Source organism: Eleginops maclovinus, chromosome 13 (assembly GCF_036324505.1).
Source record: "Eleginops maclovinus isolate JMC-PN-2008 ecotype Puerto Natales chromosome 13, JC_Emac_rtc_rv5, whole genome shotgun sequence".
Classification (NCBI taxonomy): Eukaryota; Metazoa; Chordata; class Actinopteri; order Perciformes; family Eleginopidae; genus Eleginops; species Eleginops maclovinus.
The window spans coordinates 10,509,597-10,529,422 of NC_086361.1; the positions used below are offsets into that span (position 1 = coordinate 10,509,597).

General features: G+C 41.0%; 2 protein-coding genes across 3 annotated transcripts; one reads left to right on the forward strand and one right to left on the reverse strand.

The window, feature by feature from the left end:
- Positions 1 to 803: 803 nt before the first annotated feature.
- pygo2 (pygopus homolog 2 (Drosophila)) lies at positions 804 to 6,169 on the reverse strand. The gene is given in 4 exon segments (XM_063898995.1): positions 804 to 3,767; positions 3,770 to 4,111; positions 4,530 to 4,582; positions 5,168 to 6,169. Coding segments are annotated over 4 exon segments (1,767 nt in total). The 5' UTR covers positions 5,220 to 6,169; the 3' UTR covers positions 804 to 2,447.
- A 789-nt stretch (positions 6,170 to 6,958) lies between these two features.
- LOC134874800 (SH2 domain-containing adapter protein E-like) lies at positions 6,959 to 18,817 on the forward strand. Of its 2 annotated transcripts, XM_063898998.1 has the most exons (7): positions 6,959 to 7,947; positions 10,100 to 10,226; positions 11,901 to 12,137; positions 13,036 to 13,306; positions 13,463 to 13,582; positions 14,312 to 14,516; positions 17,316 to 18,817. In XM_063898998.1, exons 1-6 carry the CDS (start codon positions 7,438 to 7,440, stop codon positions 14,493 to 14,495), a joined length of 1,449 nt encoding a protein of 482 aa, XP_063755068.1. In that variant the 5' UTR covers positions 6,959 to 7,437; the 3' UTR covers positions 14,496 to 14,516; positions 17,316 to 18,817. The 2 variants fall into 2 exon arrangements, with proteins under 2 accessions (XP_063755068.1, XP_063755066.1); XM_063898996.1 differs by lacking the exon at positions 17,316 to 18,817 and having other exon boundaries at positions 14,312 to 15,449.
- Positions 18,818 to 19,826: the final 1,009 nt, after the last annotated feature.

Sequence of the window (19,826 nt, forward strand, 5' to 3'; positions counted from 1 at the left end):
ACAAAGGCTAGTTCAGTTAGATCACATGGTCATCTGCTTTTTATAGATACACTACAGCATATATGGCGTTTACATTGCATCTTTAACTTAAATCTTGTGATTTATACTTGGTTTAAGGCTTTTTGATTATTAGCAAGTTAAGATTATCTTCACTCCTTCTAATACTTCAAACAGCTACTCCTGTGTAATATCACTATGAAAGGAAACTGTCATGCCACTGTGAACTCAAGCTCTTTGTAAAGACCCTACACAATTCTACCAAACATCCAAATGTCATGATAATGTGATAAGGGTCTGCTGTAAAGAACTAATGTACCCAGTACAATGAAAGCAGCACACTGGAGGACATCCAAGAGTTTGTATGACAGAACAGCTCCATTTTACCCATTAAAATATTTAATCTGAATAATTTATTGGCAGAATGTACTATCCACAATCGTTTATTAGCTTGGCTTTAGACAAATTGTCTATTTTTGCAGGTTCAGCTGACTAACATTTTTTGAGTTATGGTTTTTTGGGCATTTCAAATTTGAATTTTAAGACTGGCCAGGGTTAGGGTCAACACAGTCTCTATTTCACATTTGATAAGTAACATCAAACTTTTTGTTCAGGAAACTTCTTTAAGAAATATAAAGAAATTAATAATGTATAGGCCCACAAAATGACGTTTTACTACTTATGATGCAAAATAAGCATTAACAATCATTATCATCCTAGCTGTTATCCAACAAGCTTTATGAAATTACTGCTGTAAAACGTCTGAATGTGGTGCAGCTGTAACTCAAAGCATTATGAAAAATAAATTACATTATTTCATTGGGTCTGTCAACCCTCATTTTAATACAACAATTAGCAAACAAATAAAAAAGAATGAGAATAAAAACAGACATAGACAAGTACAAAAAATTCTGTCTTTACTTCAAAGTTCAGTACCTTTCCATTCCACACCTGGTGTGGGACCCACTGTTCCACCGGGTTCCATCAGGAGGCGCCAGAGCAGAGCAAGAGCACAGCACAAATACCAGTACAAAATAAAAAGGAACAGCTGAGAGCAAGAAAAAGAAAGGCAACTTGGACATTGATAAAGAAAAATAGGGAAAGAGAGAAGTAAGAATATTTATAAACACCTTATACCATGACAGAAATGTGAAAAATGGGTATTGTTCGCTCTTAAGTTATTTGGTCTACTTCAAGGCCTCTTGCAGTGCAGAGGCCAGATATAAACATAAACAGATCAGTTACTGCATTGGTTCACATGCACCCCCCCACTGTTTTTTAATTTTTTTATAGAGGACTATGCACATCTGATATGACATGATGTCACTACTTGCTAAGCCAACACCATCGAAAAGCACTGATTTCACAATTCATGTGTACTGCAGACATAAACAGAAAGGGATGACTCAAATGTACTGTATAAAAACCAAAATGTCAAACTGTATACAACCAAGCCACATAAGTTCAACTAATAATTTTGTTCATTGGTCAACTCTGTGGCATGTCCACAACTGATGGGCTGAGTTCCAGACAAATAATTTTTTCCAATATTTACATCTATTTCGATGGTAAAATCCTTTGAGAGGTGAGGATGAAAACTTGGCCTCCTTTGGGTTAATCAGCACTGGGTACAAAATGACAGAAACAAGAAGTACAAGTCTGATTGTAAGCATGTCTGAAGGAACAGACAAAATAAAAAAATGTTCACCAACATACGTTTTACTAAACACAAGATTTTACGCTGCACTATACTGACGTCATCTTCCATTTTCTCTCACTTGCTTGCAGTAAAAAGGCTCACAATGTGGTAGGGCAGTGCTAGATAAAGTATTTTTGATGGAATATAAAGCATCAATTCATGAATGAAACCAACATCTGTTTAAGATTATTTAGGCACTCAAATTCCCTCAAATTTAAAGATGTAATACATCAAGTCTTTTATAATGTAAAGCCTCTGATGCTTTGAGTCATTGTGTCAATACAGTAAGGGAATATTTTATCATTACTTTCTCCACCTAACGTGGGTTTATGTGTTGGAAATAGCATCGTATGTATGCACAGGTGTGGCGAGTCAATCACAGTCAGTCAGTGCGGGAGCGTCCGTGCCAGTCAGTCACAAAGTGTGTGAGGTAGTGTGTTGGTGTCAGTGCTTTGCTGGTTGGCAGGCTAGATGTCTGAAGTACTGTTTAGTTTAACATTCATTGTGATTTGACTCCTTTAGGGGGGGGAGAAAAAAAATCATATACCAAGAGTCACCCAAGGTGGTACACATAAGAATGAAAGTCATCGAGTGTGTTTCTCTGGGTAGTGAACAAGTAAAGGGCTAGTCAAGAGAAAGTTGGGCAACAAGCTGACATGACACACAGCTCATTCAGTAAGATCAAAGCAAAGAATGTCTCCATTTGTCCTCATGTGATGAACCTCCACGCTGCTCCTTTGTCATCCAATCCTCAACTCTCGTTAGCTGCTACCAGTTGGCCTAGTCCCTGCCGCACAAACACCGCCTGGATGTCCTTGGTCTTGATGCAGAAGTCACAGGCCCAAACAGCAGCGCTCTCTCGAGTCAGCAGCGCATATGCTGGCTCTGTCAGGCCTGTGCAGTCACGATGGAACCAGCGTTGGCACGATGCTTCACACAGGATGGCGTCCTGATCGTCATGCACCTCCGCCATGCATAGGCCACAGGGGAAGACCATCCCGGGGCCACCAAGTTTTCCGGGGCCGGAGCCAGGGCCGGTCGAGGGGGCGGCAGGGCCAGAGGGCAGGGGAGACTGGGTATTTGGGGTTGAGGTGGAATTAGATGGGGGATTGGGGTTGCTGCCCGGAGTGTTGCCTCCGTTGTTGGTCATGCTGTTCTGACCTGAATTTGAGGCCGCATTTGGCATGGGACCGCCGGCACCGGGAGTGTTGTTCTGCTGGTTGTACGGGGTGGAGCCAGGGGCGGAGTGAGGTGGGGTGGACTGTTGTTGCTGCTGCTGCTGGGTAGAGTTGTTAGAGTTGGGGGTGTTTGTGTTGCTGGGTGGTTGTAACTGACCCGGGGGTTGATGCTGGGGCTGGCCTGATCCATTTAGAGGCCCAGTGGGGGAGGAGTTGGGGTTTGGTTGTGGCGGCACTGAGGAGGGCTGACCAGGTGTATTGGGGTTGGGCTGCTGGACGTCAGGGTGGCCAGGGAAGCCTCCCCCTGACTGAGGAGGGCCAGAGTTAGGAGGAGGGCCAGGAGGGGTGTTATTAGGAGGGGGGCCATTGGGATTAAGGTTAAGCTGTTGCTGTTGTTGCTGCTGCTGCTGAGGCCCAGGTGGTGGCCCTCCTCCCCCAAAGTTCTTTCCATCCTCGTTACCTGGCCCTGGCGGACTGGGACCAGGGTATGGGCCATCCTGTGAGGAGGGGAATTGTCCTTGAGGGGGCATACCAGGTAACCCCCCCACCATGTTTCCACCGGGGCCACCACCCATGCCAACCATCATGTTCATTCCAGGACCCATTCCTCCCATGGGAGGCAGGGGGCCATGTGGGGGCCCTCTGGGGCCTCCACCACCAGGTAACGGTGGGCTATTGAATGGGTGTCCACCCTGTCCGTGTTGCTGCTGGGGAGGCATGCCAAACCGAGGGTGGGGAGGCCCACCTCCTCCGGGACCTCCCATAGCCCCTGGAGATAACATGGGATTGAATCCTGGCCCAGGGTGCATCGGTGGACTAAAGTTTGGTGGCATATTGAACTGAGAAGGGCCACCGGGGGGGAATCCACCACCTCCTCCCCCGCCGCCGCCCCCCCACCGCCACCTCCAAAGCCCGGCATTCCTCCAAAGCCTAGCTGGTGGTGAGGTCCAGCGTTGGATGGAGGGCCGAATGGTGGCCTTCGGCCAGGTTGGCCTCCGCCTGGTCCTCCTGGGCCTCCCATGAAGCCCATTCCTACGCCCATTCGGCCTCCACCGCCATATCCACCTCCTCCACCTGCGCCTGGGCTTGGAAGAAATGGAGCACTGCCTGGTCCACCTGTCCCGCTAGGTCGGGATGGGGGCCCAAAGTCATCATCGAAGGGGTTGGAGGCCACCAGGTGGTCCACCATGGGGGTAGGAGGGGGTGCAAACTCCGTAAGGTGGGAGAACCCTGCTGCCTAAAGGAGAAACAAATACAAAACAAATATTTAAATTAAATTAATTTTGCAGTACAGTATAATTGTATTTGACCTTTAAGCAGTCTACAAGATCCATTTGTTGCATACTGAGAGGACGCTTTTGTTTTATGGAGCAAACTTTTTTTTTCATATTTATTACTTTCACCACAAGATTATTGTTGCCAAAATAATTAAAATGAACAATATCTATAGAAAACTTAATTACATAAATTCTTTGGTAACTTAAAATTACTTGGCAAATAAATTGCACTATCACTTACTGGGGAGTTGTGGGAGGGAGACAACGTGAGAATATAAATAAATAAATGTTTTTTTGTATTTCTGTTATGTCAATGCTTGTGTACTGTAGAAACCCTAGTAGCAAAGTCATCACATTTCATCACAAAACAACGTTTACCTGGTTGGTGGATTTCCTCGCCTTCTTCTTCTCCGGGCTCTTCATCTGGGAAGCTGAAATAGCAAAATATCAACATTAGCCACAACAAAACTACACCTTCAGGTCTCATGCTTTTGGTCCAGCACCAATCAAGCGCACCATCACATTTGGATTGGCCAATACCCCTTAGTGACAGAGTGGAGCAGCTTTAGACCTAGGGCCTATGTTTCAATTCCAACAGTTGAGATGGATTCAATGATGGGACATAGACTGGCATGAGGACAAGATGCTGAACATCCAGGCGCTATCATCACCAAGGTTATGAAGCCTTGAATCGCAAATGACCCAGGCAGACCAAATGACCCAGGCGAGAGGGATAGAGGCCGCAAACAGAGGCAGAATAAGTAAGGTCAATGAGGGAGACAGGTAAAGACGAAGACATGAGAACGAGGAAACGGAGTTGAAGGTACATTTATAGCAAAGATAGACATGAACCCCGTTCAGAGATCCACTCTGTGAGAAACAGCCACCACCGGAGACGTGAAGTTTACATATGGGGGAGGCGAGAAGGGATTTGGGAACAGCCCCAGTGCAGCCCATTGCAGCGCAGTAATGGATGATTCCGATCTGATTGGGAGATGGGTGAAATTAATTCCTACCTTTGCTTCGTTTTCCTTGTCCCGCCAGTAGTCTCCCCGATTCGGCAGCCATTAGCTAAAATGACTGTCGGTGAATTGGCATATCACCGTGCATATGCAAGAAAAAAAAGTTAAAAATGACGACGTCTTGAAGGCTACGAGCCGAGTAGATGGATTCTGCCTTCAGGTCATGTCAATAACGTCAAAATGCGTATAATAACATCAGTAACTAACACGAATATTTTATATAAAAACGCCGGCCCAGGTCTGCACACTCCTTTACAGCTGCAAATCTTTCGCCACGGTGTCTGTCACGCCGGGATTTGGTCACCAAATAAACGTCAGGTAAAACTGAGATAGTTCACGTTTTGCGCACAAGTTGGTCTCGTTGCACGCCAGTTACTACTCAATGAGTTACTCGGATGCTTGCTACCTGGCTTGACTGCCAGTAATAGCAAGTTACATATCACCCCCCTCTCTTAATGATCACTTACAGATGTGTAGCAAAGAAGTCGACCAGCTAGCTAACGCAAGCTAGTTACTACCTTGGCTAACCAGCTAGCCACGCTACTCAATGTGGCTTGCTAGCAGCGTTGAGATTTCACCCAGTAGCGGCAACACTGCAACATTTATCGAAAACTGTGATTTCACTCGTAACACTCATTTGTGAAAATGTGCATTCAATTCTTCGTATCACAGCATTTAAAAGATAAAGCAATCGATCATGTTTTGACAACTGGTGTTTACTATGCTAACATTAGCTTGCTAGCTAACGTTAGCATGCCACTGAAGATAGCTAGCCATCTTGCAGACTGTCTTGGAAGCAAACTGTACCCTTTCTCCGTTGCTTGCTCTGCTGTCCTTTAAATAGAAACTCTCTGGTGTGTCATTGCCAGCAAACCAGTCCTCACACGGTGTATGCTTGTTGATCCACCATTCAACTATAATTCATTCAAAAACGCAAATTTTGCCATAATTATCATGGCCTTCTATCGCCACCGGACAAAGAGGGACAAGCAGGAGTATCGCGCACCGTGGAAGGTTACACCTCAGCACAAACATGGGGGTGGCGACAAGTATACTTCATGAATATAAAAAGCATTTTCAAATGTTAAGACGAGAAAACATGTTGTAGTAGTGTTGCAGTATAATCTATTCGATTAAAAACGTATTTATTGAAAAAATATCTAATTGACCGCCTTCCAGATTTGTGTTATTCTATTTGCAGAACTACTTTCATACCTTTCACTGGTATATTTGGCGCAGCTCAGAACAGACCATTTCCCAATAATACCCCTTACAATTAAATAAGGGGTGGACATTAATTAGACAGCCAATTAAGCACATTATCAAGTGACATCATGATTAGTCTTGCATTAACACCCAACATCAAAATATTAACATAACTGTCTGATTCAATTTAAGTCGTTTTCTTACAAAATATTGCATGAAGGGAGATTGATTATAGAGCATCTTTTTCGTGTATTGAAATGCCAGCACTTAGAAAGTTTAATGTATTTATATATTTTAAATATTATATATATATATATAAATAGCCATTTTTATTCGTATATAAATAATATAGTGAATATAGGTAGCCTACAACGATGTTAAGTTAATTATACAGCTAAATAATAATAAAGTTGTCACTTATCCTGGTATAGATCAATTCAAAGTAGAATACAAGAGTCCTAAAAAGGTTATTCTACCATGGTTTCTAGAATTAAAGTTTATCACCGCCCACCCGGTCATGCTTCCCCCCTCTTATATTTAGACACCCCCTCCCCTCTATACTCCAGGCGCAGTCAGGAGCCTCATTGCGAGAGTGGAAAGTTGTGAAAGACCAGATAAGCTGCACTCTGGGAATGGGACCGAAAATTACAAGTAAGAAGAACTTCGCCTTCTATCGGGTCTTTCCACTCCAAAGACATCTTTTCATCCAAAGGGAATAAATGTTTCTTCTTAAGATGGAACAGGTGTAAGAAAATCACAAATGGGATAAAGTAGGGAAATTATTTTTTTTTCTTAAAAAAAAAAGACACTCTTAGTGTTCACCCACAAACTTTGTTTTAAATTGAATGTTAACGAATAGAGACTTTTGAAAAACATTTATGACACCGAGGCTTTGAGGTACTGTAGTCTACACATGTTCTTCCCTACAATAAAGCAACGGAAGTCTTTTGTTAGAAAGGCTGTGATTTCTAAAGGTGCGTCTCTGGGGCCCTGCGGTATATGGCGCTAAAAGGTGTCAAGGCACGCAGAGAGGTTTATTGGTATCCATCTGAGTTAACATGGCAAAGTGGTTCAAGGAGTTTCCTATCAATCTGAAGAACGGTACCGACAGGATCCGCTCAGCCTCCGAGTCAGGCTCGCAACCAAGAGCCAACAAAGCCGGACTGGTGGCCAGCATTGGTACCAAAACAACAGCCTCCAAAACGGGCCATCGCAAGAACTCCGCTGCCGACAGCACAGGCGGAGGAGCTGGAGGAGTCGGGTCTCTCCTGTCCGGGAGAAACAGAAAGAACTCTGCCTTAGAGTTGAGTAAAAATGGTTCAAGCTTCCCGAAAGATGGGAAAGTTTGGGACAACCTCCTGTCTGGTAAAAGTCGCAAAAACTCCAAAGCAGAGTCTGTTTTTGAGGAGCAGCACAGACCGCTGAAAACGTCTCCATCTGCAAACTCCTACATAAACCGGCTGATCAGAGTGGACAAACAGGACAAAAGCCCCAACTTCAACAGCAGCACCATCACCAACCCTTTGGTGCCTGAAGCAGAGAAACCAGGCCAATGCAAGACAGAAACAGTGAGTGATGTCTCAGACTGAGCAAATAACGTATAGCATTTTGATGTTGTACTTAGAGACTTAGAAATATATACTTTCCTAATGTCTTTCCATATTATTAGTACTACTACACTTGAAATATTGCACTTTGTACCACAGTAAATATTGTATTTGATAGTTTAAGTTACTATTTACTTGGAAAATGTGGATTAATAATTAAAATATAATCAACTGATGATGTGTTGGGTTTTTTTTTAGCCCTAACCTTCATCTTCTGTCTGCAGCATTTGTGATATTCACACATTAATGCATCAACAATTATAATCCAACATTGGATCTCTGTATATAAGTACTTTAAGTTTATATATTTTGATGATAATACTTTTAACCGTAACTTTAACATAAAGTTAAATAAGTATTCCTAGATTGTGAAATAGTTTCTTTTTTTTTCACCAGGGATAATGCTAATCTCATCCTATAATTTAATATTATTGCATTGCAAAAACAGTAATCATTTTGACACCTTATGAGTGCTTCTACTTTCAAATATATTTTATTGCAAATAAGAATTTAGGTAAGTAAGGTAACTAATTGCATTCTAACTTTTAAATGATGAGTATTCCTACAGGTTGTCATTGCTCAAGGTCGATTATTAAAACTTAATTAATTCAATCCAAGGCAGCATTCTCCAGCTGTGGTGTAACACAAATAACCTGTTTTGTCATCAATGCTGTAGTAGTGAAATAGCAAACATTTGGTCTAAGCTCTGAAAATTGATATTATTGTTTCAGATTCCCCCCCCCCCCCCCTCTTTCTTTGTCTCCGCTATACCCATTGTGTCCTCTCTTCCTGGTCTGTCTTTCTATCTTTCTTTCTCTTCCTCTCTGCCCCTTTACACCCACCTTCCTCGCCTTGAATACAAAGCTGTGGTCTGACACAGAGCCTCACCTTCCTCTCCTATTTGCAATCAGGCTCAGTATTCCCCTTCCTCCGCCTCATCCATCTCTTTCATTCAGGCCCCCTGGTAAGGGAGGCTATCATGTTGTAAAAAGCATCGTGTTATATGACACCTAGATTCTAACCAATAACCCCCCTCCAGCTTGGCTTTGCAAAAAAAGGAGAGAGATAGTGAAGTCAGGGACAGAGATACTGTAGAAATGTTGGGAAAAAAGGACACATAAAAGAAGGGAGAATAAAATGGAGTTTTACATTTCAGAAAGAGGGTGAATCCCCATTCTTGATCTCAAGTTGTCGCTAGTTTCGAACATTAAATGTTCTTAATATCTCTTTCAATAAACATTATGAACAACCATATTTTGGGGGTAACGATGTAACAAAAAATACACTAGGTAAAATGTGTAATTAAACTACTCTAAACCAAACACTTTTACTAAACTCTGAATCTCAGCCTGTACAGCATCTGCTACTTTACTCAACCAGAATTTTCTTTGGCAAAGGAACACAACTGGAAGTGATTAGAGAGACAACTTTATTTTACGGCGGCATTGTGTCTTGGCCACTGTGACTTGTAGTGCAAACAAGTTAATTTATGGCACTGATAAGATGACAAGACAGTCAGGCCTGACTGGTGCAGCAGAATAGAGGCTGTTAACACAAAGATATAGATGTAGGACAATTTAGAAGATAAGGTGTCAGGTATTCTTCTGAAGTCTTGCAATCAATTTCTTTTTTTTTCTGACATCAACAACAATCGTCATGTTTCAAATGTATCAATTTGGCCTGGTGTAAAGCTAGAGTTGAAATTAATCTTTTTGTCTATGGAAATATAGTTGGTATCTATATTTGATGACTCCAAAAATGCTTAATATAGCTGATTCCAGCCCTCAAATATATATTTGCCTTTAAGTAAATTGAAGATCTTTGGGTCATTGATTCTTGTCCAAGAAAGACATTTTGAAAGTCGTAGTTGGTATTTTTCGTATTTTTCTTACAGTTTATAGACTGATTCATTAATCAAGAAAACATTCAGGAGTCGAGGAATGACAGATAATGAGAAGAATGGTTGCAGATTACATTTTACAGTCAACTTTCCTGCAGGCTGCAAAACCATCAGCTCATTGCAGCTGATAGCAAAGCCCTTACAGTATATCTCCTGAGACCTTGTTCTTTTAAATCATGCATGAAAAGGTGATTTCCTGTGTTTTTCGATCAGGTGATCATCCTTGAGGATTACGCAGATCCCTTTGATGCTCAGAAGAAAAGAGAGTCGAGGGAAGTCGAGAGGGTCGGGGAGAACGATGGTTACATGGAGCCTTACGATGCCCAGCAGATGATAACAGGTAATTCATCAATACGACCTAACGGCCTCCTCTTGAAGCTGTTATTGTAGAGCTGTGTTATTTCATTCAGTCTCTGGGTTAGCACCTGTGTGAATGAATCCCATTTTCAGTCTCTGCAGGCCAACAGTGAGAACATGAACTCGCTCCCATAGTGCTCTTTGCACCCCATGGGGTTGCCATAGTAACTGCGCTGTGATCGGACAATGGGTGCAGTTTCCTGCCCCTGCTTCCTCTTTCCTGTCTCTGTTTCCTGGTCCTATTCTCTAAAAAGGAAGTTGGCCCTGAGTGCCCCCTGCCTCCTCTCTGTGTAACTCCCTATATGGAACTGTTTGGCCATTTATCAAAACTTACCAGCATCTAGGAAGACTGATGGTCCGTCGTCCAATCACATGCTCTCCTGACCTTTCCTTCCATCACTCCATTGTTTTAACTAAAAGGCTTTTACAATAGCCTGCTGTGAACGTGAACATGTTTTATTGCAGTGAGCTCTAGTAGATTTGACTTCAATCAGAGCCTGTGCTACTTCCAGGCCTCCTTTAGTCTACAGAGGATGTGATGATGTGACTGAGTCAATTCACGAAGCGTAAATCATACTGAGGAAGTAAGTAAGACTCTGATGTCACTGTGACTAAAAAAGCGAGGTTATGAGAGGGCAGCGTTATTATTAACACTTTAGTAGCAGATCACTCCATTAAAGGAATCAAACTGTTACATTTCTTCATGCCGTTGATATACCATCATTCAGAGAGTTGCTGTACAACTTTTACATTTTCTTCTTATAACAAAACATAGAACAAAAAAAAAAAGAGCTTTAACTTTAAATTAAGGCTTTAAACATTGTAACTAGAAGAAGAAGAAGAAATGACCTTTAATTGTCCCACTGTAGGGAAATTTACATTCTGCATTTGACCCATCCCATTGTTAGGAGCAGCGGAGGGATAGGTGCCTTGCTCCGGGTCAACTTGGTAGCACTTGGTCTTTCTGGGACTTGAAGCGATGAGCTTCCAGTTCCCACGCCAAGTCCCTAGAGACTGCGCCACCACCGCCCGAATAACTAATGGGTTTAATAATAGTTAAAACATACACAACATAGTTATGTCAAACTTTTTGATTAATTTGCTTCCATTAATTTTTATTTTTTTTACAATATGTCAAAAAATGTCCATCCTAGTTTCTCAAAGTCTAAGGTGATGTGATTACATGTCTTGTTTTGTCAGTCTGAAATGTGAAGATATTTAGTTTAATATTATATAAAATAGAGAAAAGTAGGAAATCTCAATATAAAGAGGCTAAAGTTAGCCAGTACGTGAAAAATCCCTTTAAGTAATTAAACTGATAACTACTTATCTGCAAGAGCAAAATAATTTGAATAACAACGTATTCAGCATATATTGATTTATTACCAACATTTACAACAGAAGTTTAAAAACACAAAAGTTGTGATTAACACAAGCACATGTCATAACCTGGCAACATTTTCCTCAGTGGCTTTTAATTGATGAGCTATTGAGCATTTGTAATTGAAAGAGGAGGTATTAGAGGTGACACTGTTACGTTTATTGACGCCTCATTATATTTTGACACCCTCCCAGTCCATTATGTGTTTTGGTCTAGTGTCTTTCAGTCCCCCCTCACCAGATTTCAATCTTCTCTCCCTTGTTTTCTACCTGAAAGAGATTAGACGTCGAGGGTCCAAGGACCTGCTGAAGGCATGTGTGCTGATCGAGGTGAGCGAGGGAACGGTGGAGGAGGGTCAGCCCGTGCCTTTACAGATATATGACGTCCCCTACGAGGGGGCCGGTGACGGGGAGAAGACGGCGGTCACACGGCCCGAGATCGATCCTCGACCTTCCGCTGAGTACGAGCTGCCCTGGGAGTGGAAGAAGGAGCAGACTGTGAAAACTCTGTCAGGTACATCAGACGGTGGTTATATCACATCCAACCTGATAGCAGATTCTGGGAATGTGAAAGAGAGAAAATTGTTTACAATCTGAATCTGAAATAATCTGAAATAATTTGCTGTACTTTCAAATGTTTTAAGATGATAATTCGTAGCACACTTTAGTACTCTACACTCTACACTACTGTCAAACTGTGTTGATTGTCTCTAACATATGTATATATTACTTCGGTTTTTTTTTCTGTATACCCCTTTTTACCCCCCCTTTTTTTCTCGACGCTCTTATGTTTTTATATTTGCACTGTGGGACTGCCAGAAACGGTATTTCAATTTTCTTTATGTATAACACATATGGAAACTTTGACAATAAGGTGGACTTTGACTTTGACTTGACTTTTGACTAGTACTATTTTGATGAAGTTTAACTTGAGTATTTCCATTTTATGCTTCTGTATACTACTACTCCATTACATTTGAAATATCCTAAACATCTTACATTCCATTTATCAAACACTTATAGGTATTATGTAAATTACTTCTCTACCTGTTGATATCTACAAAGTCTATCTTTTATATATATAACTGACTTCAGGCATCACATTTTGAAGCTGGATATAGTTTTGCTGGGCTAGTAACCCTTAGAATTTATATAATAAATGTCCAACTTCACCTCCTCTCTGCCTTGGATCCCTTTGCAGTTTATTTGTTTAAAAATACAACAACTCAGACTTGCTCTCGCATTAATATTGTATATTCTGCATAGACCAGCAGCATACTGAGTAACATCTTGGCTGAATCATCAAACTGCTGGATTCATATTCTATATTTACTGCAGGCTTCAGCAACCAGTTCAAACCAAGAAGTTTCTTTACATGAATTCACATCTTCTATCATCTCTTCTTCCTCCAGCACAGTTTGACAGCCCTGAATGGCAAAACAGAGATGAGACGCTTCACCCTACACTCACCAGGCAGCCGCAACATCCGCCCGCCCAGTCGCCACCGCAGCATCAGCAGCATCAACAACATCAACAGCAGCAGCATCATCTGAGGCAGAAAAGCTGGACGCAGAAGATCCTCCGTTCCTCCCCTCCCACCCTGCCACTCTCCTCCATCTCCAACAGCAACCCTGAAACTGAGACCTGCTGTGTTGACCCCTCCCTGCCCCTGGAGAAACAAAGGTGAGGATAACTGAATGTTGGTATTTCATACATAAAACCCACATGTTGAAGACAGTAAAACTAAGGAATTCCAATGATATGTAAGTCAGAATGTGTCTGCTGATGTTTCTGATTCAGGCAATGAAATATGATGATTATATGAAACTTCTGTCTCAGCTGGTACCATGGCTGTGTGACACGTCAGGAGGCGGAGTTCCAGCTGCAGTTCTGCAAAGAGGCCAGCTTCCTGGTCAGGAACAGCGAGTCGGACAACAGCAAGTACTCCATCGCCCTCAAGTGAGTGCAGCCTGAAAGTGCATCTGAAGAGCTGAAGTAGTTCAGATAGTGCATGCACTATGAAGGATGAGATGAATACACTGTATTATGACCAGTTGTAAATCCAGCTGTGGACAGTTGTTTTATTTGTGAAAGTTAGCTTTTTTACCTTACCAAGATAAAGCTGTTTTTTTTCATTATTCTTCCCATTGTCAAGAAATGCCTATAGCCAACAATACATTTTCCACATTAATAAACCACACACTGTTGCATTGGCTAACATTTATTTTAATGACAATAAATATGAAGTTTATATAGAGTAAGTCCAACATACACTTCCCACTAATTAATACTCATTAGTGCACAATGTGTATCATTCCGCAGCTACAAATAGTCCCTAACAGTTTACTCACTTACTGCTTGAGTAATGTTTTCTAAACAACTACAGTGCCCCGCTGTTTAAGGGAATAATATTGCCTTTTTTTAAATAAAATAAATATTTTCAAGACCAATAAATAATACCTTTTGTACTTTAAGACCTTTAAAGCAAACCATTAAGTGAAGTTAATTTGATCAAACTCAAAATGATATCCATGCAGAACAGTTTCTATGTTTATTCTGATTCTGTCTCCATTACATGTCTTTTAGGCCATTAACATATTTCTTTGTATCAGTCTTGTATCTGAAATGGATTTATGTATAAAATTGGTTAATTCACGTATCTCTTTTCGTCCCCTGTGTATGACTCAGGACAAGCCAAGGCTGCGTTCACATCATCGTTGCTCAGACCAAAGAAAACGGATACACCCTGGACCAGAGCAGCTGCGTGTTCCCCAGCATCCCAGAGGTGGTGCACCACTACTGCACTCAGCGCCTGCCTTTCAACGGCGCCGAACACATGACCCTGCTGCACCCTGTGCCTCGCATCCACTGACTCCACCCTGGCCCTGCTTAGGTAAACAAAACAATCCTACCTCTGGGCCTGCTTGGAGAAAATCTTTCAGAAAGTCCTTCAGAGACTTCACCCGTTTGATCAATGTGTGCTTCTACTGCTCCATCTCAATTTATAACTGTATCATCCTATATTTTGTATTATTATTTGATGATCAGAGGAAATGTGTGCTTCTCTTGGTGCCTTCTTCTGTGTTTGTTTTTCTTTGATGTGCTGCTGATGCAAAATTTCCTGGCTGCTGTTTTGCATGTTAACAAGGGACGACAAGGCACTTTTAATGATGAAATGTGACTTGTGGTTGGAATGGGAATACAACTCATCGACACGTGATGTTTTGATTATCCAATGTGACTCTATTAGGCACTACACATGATGTTTGTATCACTGTTGCTAAGTGGAGTTTTTACTATGAAACAGGTATGACTATGTTCATATGGAGTGAAACTCGCTGTTTGTGGCTCTCTGTCTCCCTCTGGTCGATGTGCTGGTACACTGCACTGACATGCCAACACAAAGACTTCTCTTATCTTCTTAAAATTGATTTTTGGTGAAATCCATAAATGGAGCATATCATTCTCATTGAGATATAACCAACAGCAGCTATTTTATTGTTTGTGCTCGCAGCATATTCCTAATTTATGCTCTAATACTCAGTTGTCTGTAACTAATGCCCCTTGAGGATACCCTTCGTTTTGCTGTGAATGACGGAGTTGTTTCCACTGTATTATCTGCTCTGTGAAGAATGAGTGATTCACCCTGATAAAATGTCCTTGAAGGACCATGGCTTCACAATAGTTAGGGCTTTTGATGATGAAAACTGAGACTGAATAACATGCTTAATTTGAAACTAATCAAATCTGTTCATTCTGGGGATTATCTGTGAAACAAATCTGCAATTTATTGTGATTTTTGCAAAAGAAACATTGTAAAATGAAAGCCTTTTGTCAGATGTGTTTATGTTTACGAATGGAGAGCAGTTAAGGATGTAATTGCAGGAAATACATGTCACACATTGCATCTTGTTATGCACAAAAAGCTTATATTATCCAAAAAGCTGTCTCATTCAGAACTGTTTCTAAAAAAGTAATACTGTTCTTCCTTGGGTCTAACATTTCCCTGGTGCTAAGAGGAAGAACACCAAATTCAGAAGTGGTTGTTTTATTATATTAAGTTTTATTTGTGTATTCTAAATGTAACTCAAACATTTGACTTGGTGTGTCCTCTTAATTTAGAGTTATGCTGGAAATCATTGGGATAACTGATGTAACTTAGGATCAGTTTTGTCTCATGTTGTACTCTTTGGATTTCTGCCATGTTTATATCCCCTTAAAGATTTAAGGGAGGTCAGGATGTCTTTTTTGGCAGAACTGAAGTTCTACAGGGAGACACACCTGCTATTTTTCACTGTTCCTGGTTTCGTAATGTTGAATGGAGACTCATTCAAACATTGTATAACCCATTACAATAAAATGTCCTGATTCTTGTTGCTGGAGGTCCCCTGTGAGCCTCTCTCTGATCCAAATAAATCAACAACATGATTGAAGAAATGTGAGGGTGTTTGTGTCAGTGATGTGTAAGGGAGTGATCAAAGCATCAAACTGCTTCATCGTCCCTGAGGAACCGGCCTCTTCACAGGCGCTGGAATGACTGAATGAGGACACTTGTGAGCATAATGAATCTTTGAAAAGCAAGAGCTTGATTGTGGTTTCATTGGTTTGGTAATTTGTCTGGAAGTTTAGAGCTCCATTTCGCTAAAAGAGGAGATATTATAATGCCAGATTAGATTGAAGAGATTAGAAGCAAAGGTCTAGAGGGGAGATTAGGTTTATCTGAGGATCATGTTGAGGACAAACGTCTTATGTATACCTGCCATGCGCATTGCAGCCTGTGGCGTGTAAATGCAGCATTAAAAACAGATAAAGAGTAAGAGTAGTATCATTACACTTGTGTAAAGGACGCCTAATGTGATGGGAAAAAACAGCAATTGACACCAACCCAATGTCCGCCTCTTCTTTTCTTACGTATCGTTCTCCCCTGTGCTTTACCTCACCGCTTGGGTTATTTGAGGACGATACCCATCTGTCACCTTGACTCTCAGTGAGGACACAGGGACTCTTTGATTCCTCTTGACCCATAATCAAGAACTAATGGGTTAGATGTAATGACTCTAAAATGAGAGGTCACTTTTACGACTGGCTGAAGTTGACTAAGGAGATACTTTTATCTGCTTCGCTTTGGTTAGTTGAATAAGTATATTCACTTGAGTTAAAATAATGATACAACCAGGTAAACGTACTGAACCTATTACAGTAAAAGCAAATGTTCTCAATACAAATTTTTTCTGCGCTTGATTATCAGGTGATATTATTTGATTGTTATCAATGTTAAAGCAGCTGTTGTAGCAGGGCTACTTTACTGTTCAATGTTTTAGTGCAGTGGTTCCCAACCGGGGCTCATGATAAACATCTAATGTGCTCTCTTAGTAATACTGGGGTGGAAGGATGATTTGTAAAAATATTGGATAATTTGACAAGATAGACAAGGAACTTTTAAACTCTTAAACAATGTGGTGTTATTTAGTGATAAGGTAACAGTTTTCTCCTCTGAAATGTAGCAGGTTAGAAGTTTAAAGTAACATGAAGAAGTGATACTCATGTGAAGCTCAAGTGAAATTGAGTACAGTATTTGAGTAAATGTGATGAGTTACATTCCACCACTGCCTGTGTTATCAAAGCATGCTCTATATGAATCAGGAGTGACAGGTCCTTGTAATTCATATGTCTCCTGACTGCTCTCTTGCAGCCATAAGGTCTCCCTGCGGTCTTCTATCAAGATGGATTTCATGAACTTGAGGAAAGCAGGCCTTCTCAAATTCTACCCAGGAGAGAGAGCTACACCTGGAAAGGAATTAATCATGACATGATATAGACCTGGAGCCATATCTGCTACTGTATACTTGAATGAATAATTTCATTTTGTTGTCACATGCATGCCACCCTACTCTCATGCAATCGCTGCCCCTTTCATGACAGCTTGATGTGATTGCTGTCTGATGGAAGTTGTGGCTTGACATCTGGGTGTCGCTTGACCAGCTTTGTTTGTAACCAAAGTGTGCCTGCCTTCCTTATCAGATGCTTCAGGCTCGGTGACATGGCCTGGCTTTGTGTTGCTCATCACACAGGCAGCAACTGCCATGTGTGATCTATCAGGAGAGACTTGTGTCTTTTAGGTTAAACCGGCTTGCCTCGTAAGGTCAGGCTTGTTTTTAGATACTGTTTGCAGGATGTCCTCCAGCCATTGTTTGTCCAAGTGTGGTTGAAAAGGTCTTGTGTGAATTATGTAACTGTCTCACATCACAACTCCTGCTGAAGGCCTGTCTCTTACAGCTGATACACCTCAATCACAGATCAACTGGAATTTCTTTTGAGTTAATTAACATTAAATTATAATATTAAATAAATATAGAGTTTAAAATAACACTTGTTGCATGTGAAAGGACACAGCCTTTTAGATTAGAGGCCAAATAATCAAAACTTGTAATCCACCTATATAATGGGATGAATTGTAAGTGCTGTTCTTCTGTTATGTACTTCACTTGGGTATTTACATTTGATGCAACCTGCTAACATTCAATTTTCAGAGGAAAATGTTGTACTTTGTACTGCAATACATTCATTCAAGAAATAAAGTCAATTTTTGCTTTTTTAGATAAAGATTTCATTAAAATGCTGGATAATCTTATAAAACACAATGCATCATTAAACACTGGACCAGTTGCAACCAACCTTTTTTGCTTTTCCCCCTTTTCACATTAGAGATTTGAGAGCGTCACCATAGAAGGATCCCCATGTAAATCTTAAATGTTTTCTTTCAGATGATGAAAGGCAAACATTAGAAAAAAAGTCAAAAGTATGTTTGCTATGGGTAGAATACTATTTAATTTCCTTCTCTGCTAACACGTTAATCATGTCATGGCAGCTTTATCCTGTGATCCTGAAGGGGAACCGACCAGCAATAAATAAAAAATGCAACTTATGCCTGGATACACCCGTGTTAACATTAAATATGATCATATTATAATATTTAACTCATAGGGGGGCGTTTTTCTGTGAAAAAAAAATACTGAAAATGATTCTCTACTTTTGTTGTTGTTGTTTTTACTTAAATGGAGGATCTGAATACCTCTTCCACCACTGCAAGTGTACAGCATTTTTGTAATTGTATGTGACACAGTTTCTATTTGACATATGGAGACTTTAAGGTTTTTCCTGTTTACATATTAAATAATTTCTCTTTTTAATGTTTCCATGTTTCTCTCTCCTTTTCTGTCAGGTGTTTGCATCATATTGTCTTTTTTCCGACATGAAAAAAGCTGTTCATTGCTCTTAAAGAGTGAGAACAGGTAACTGAGACTGTTAACAGTTGTAACAGGTTTGTCTCCAATCAGGCTAAAACAGGATTAAACTGTTTTAAAAAAAAAATGTTTTACCTATCTGCAGGCCAAGCACTTGAATATTCAAAACGACCAATCAGAGGACGCCTTTAGAAAACACAGTTGGTTGAGGAATGAAAGCAGATAGGGTGAACCACGCCCATAGACGATGGCTGACCTGGAATCAGTTTATTATTGTTGCTGTAGGTAAGAGACTCATCAGTGTTTGAGTACAACCACAAGTGAATGTATCCCTCCAGGATAGGATCTGTGATTCAGCGCCTCAGCATTTATTCTTTAGAAAGAACGAGCTTCTGTAAGAGGACGTGTTGATGTACTGATCTGTGTGTGTGTGTGTGTGTGTGTGTGTGTGTGTGTGTGTGTGTGTGTGTGTGTGTGTGTGTGTGTGTGTGTGTGTGTGTGTGTGTGTGTGTGTGTGTGTGTGTGTGTGTGTGTGTGTGTGTGTGTGGGACAGTAAGTGTGCTAACAGTCACAGCAACTTGAACATTCCTCTGTGATTATACCACGGCTTTCCAAGTTACATACTTGACTAATGTACTCCATAAATTGGATTCACTCCCCGCTTATGCAGTCCTTGCTTCATTCAAAAACACACACAGACACACACACATGCACACAAACACTCTTTATCTTTCCTCACAGCCTCTTTCATTCTTTTTCTCCCTCTCTCCCTCTCCTCCCTCTGTCTCTCGCTTTTGAAGAAGTTTTCCATGCGGATCCAAGTCAAACATCTGGGTCAGCTTATATCTAGTGGAACAAGACTTGCAGGATATTGTTGGCAGGATGTGAGAGCTGGAACAGTTTACTCTGTGGGAATCCCCAATACACACACACACACACACACACACACACACACACAC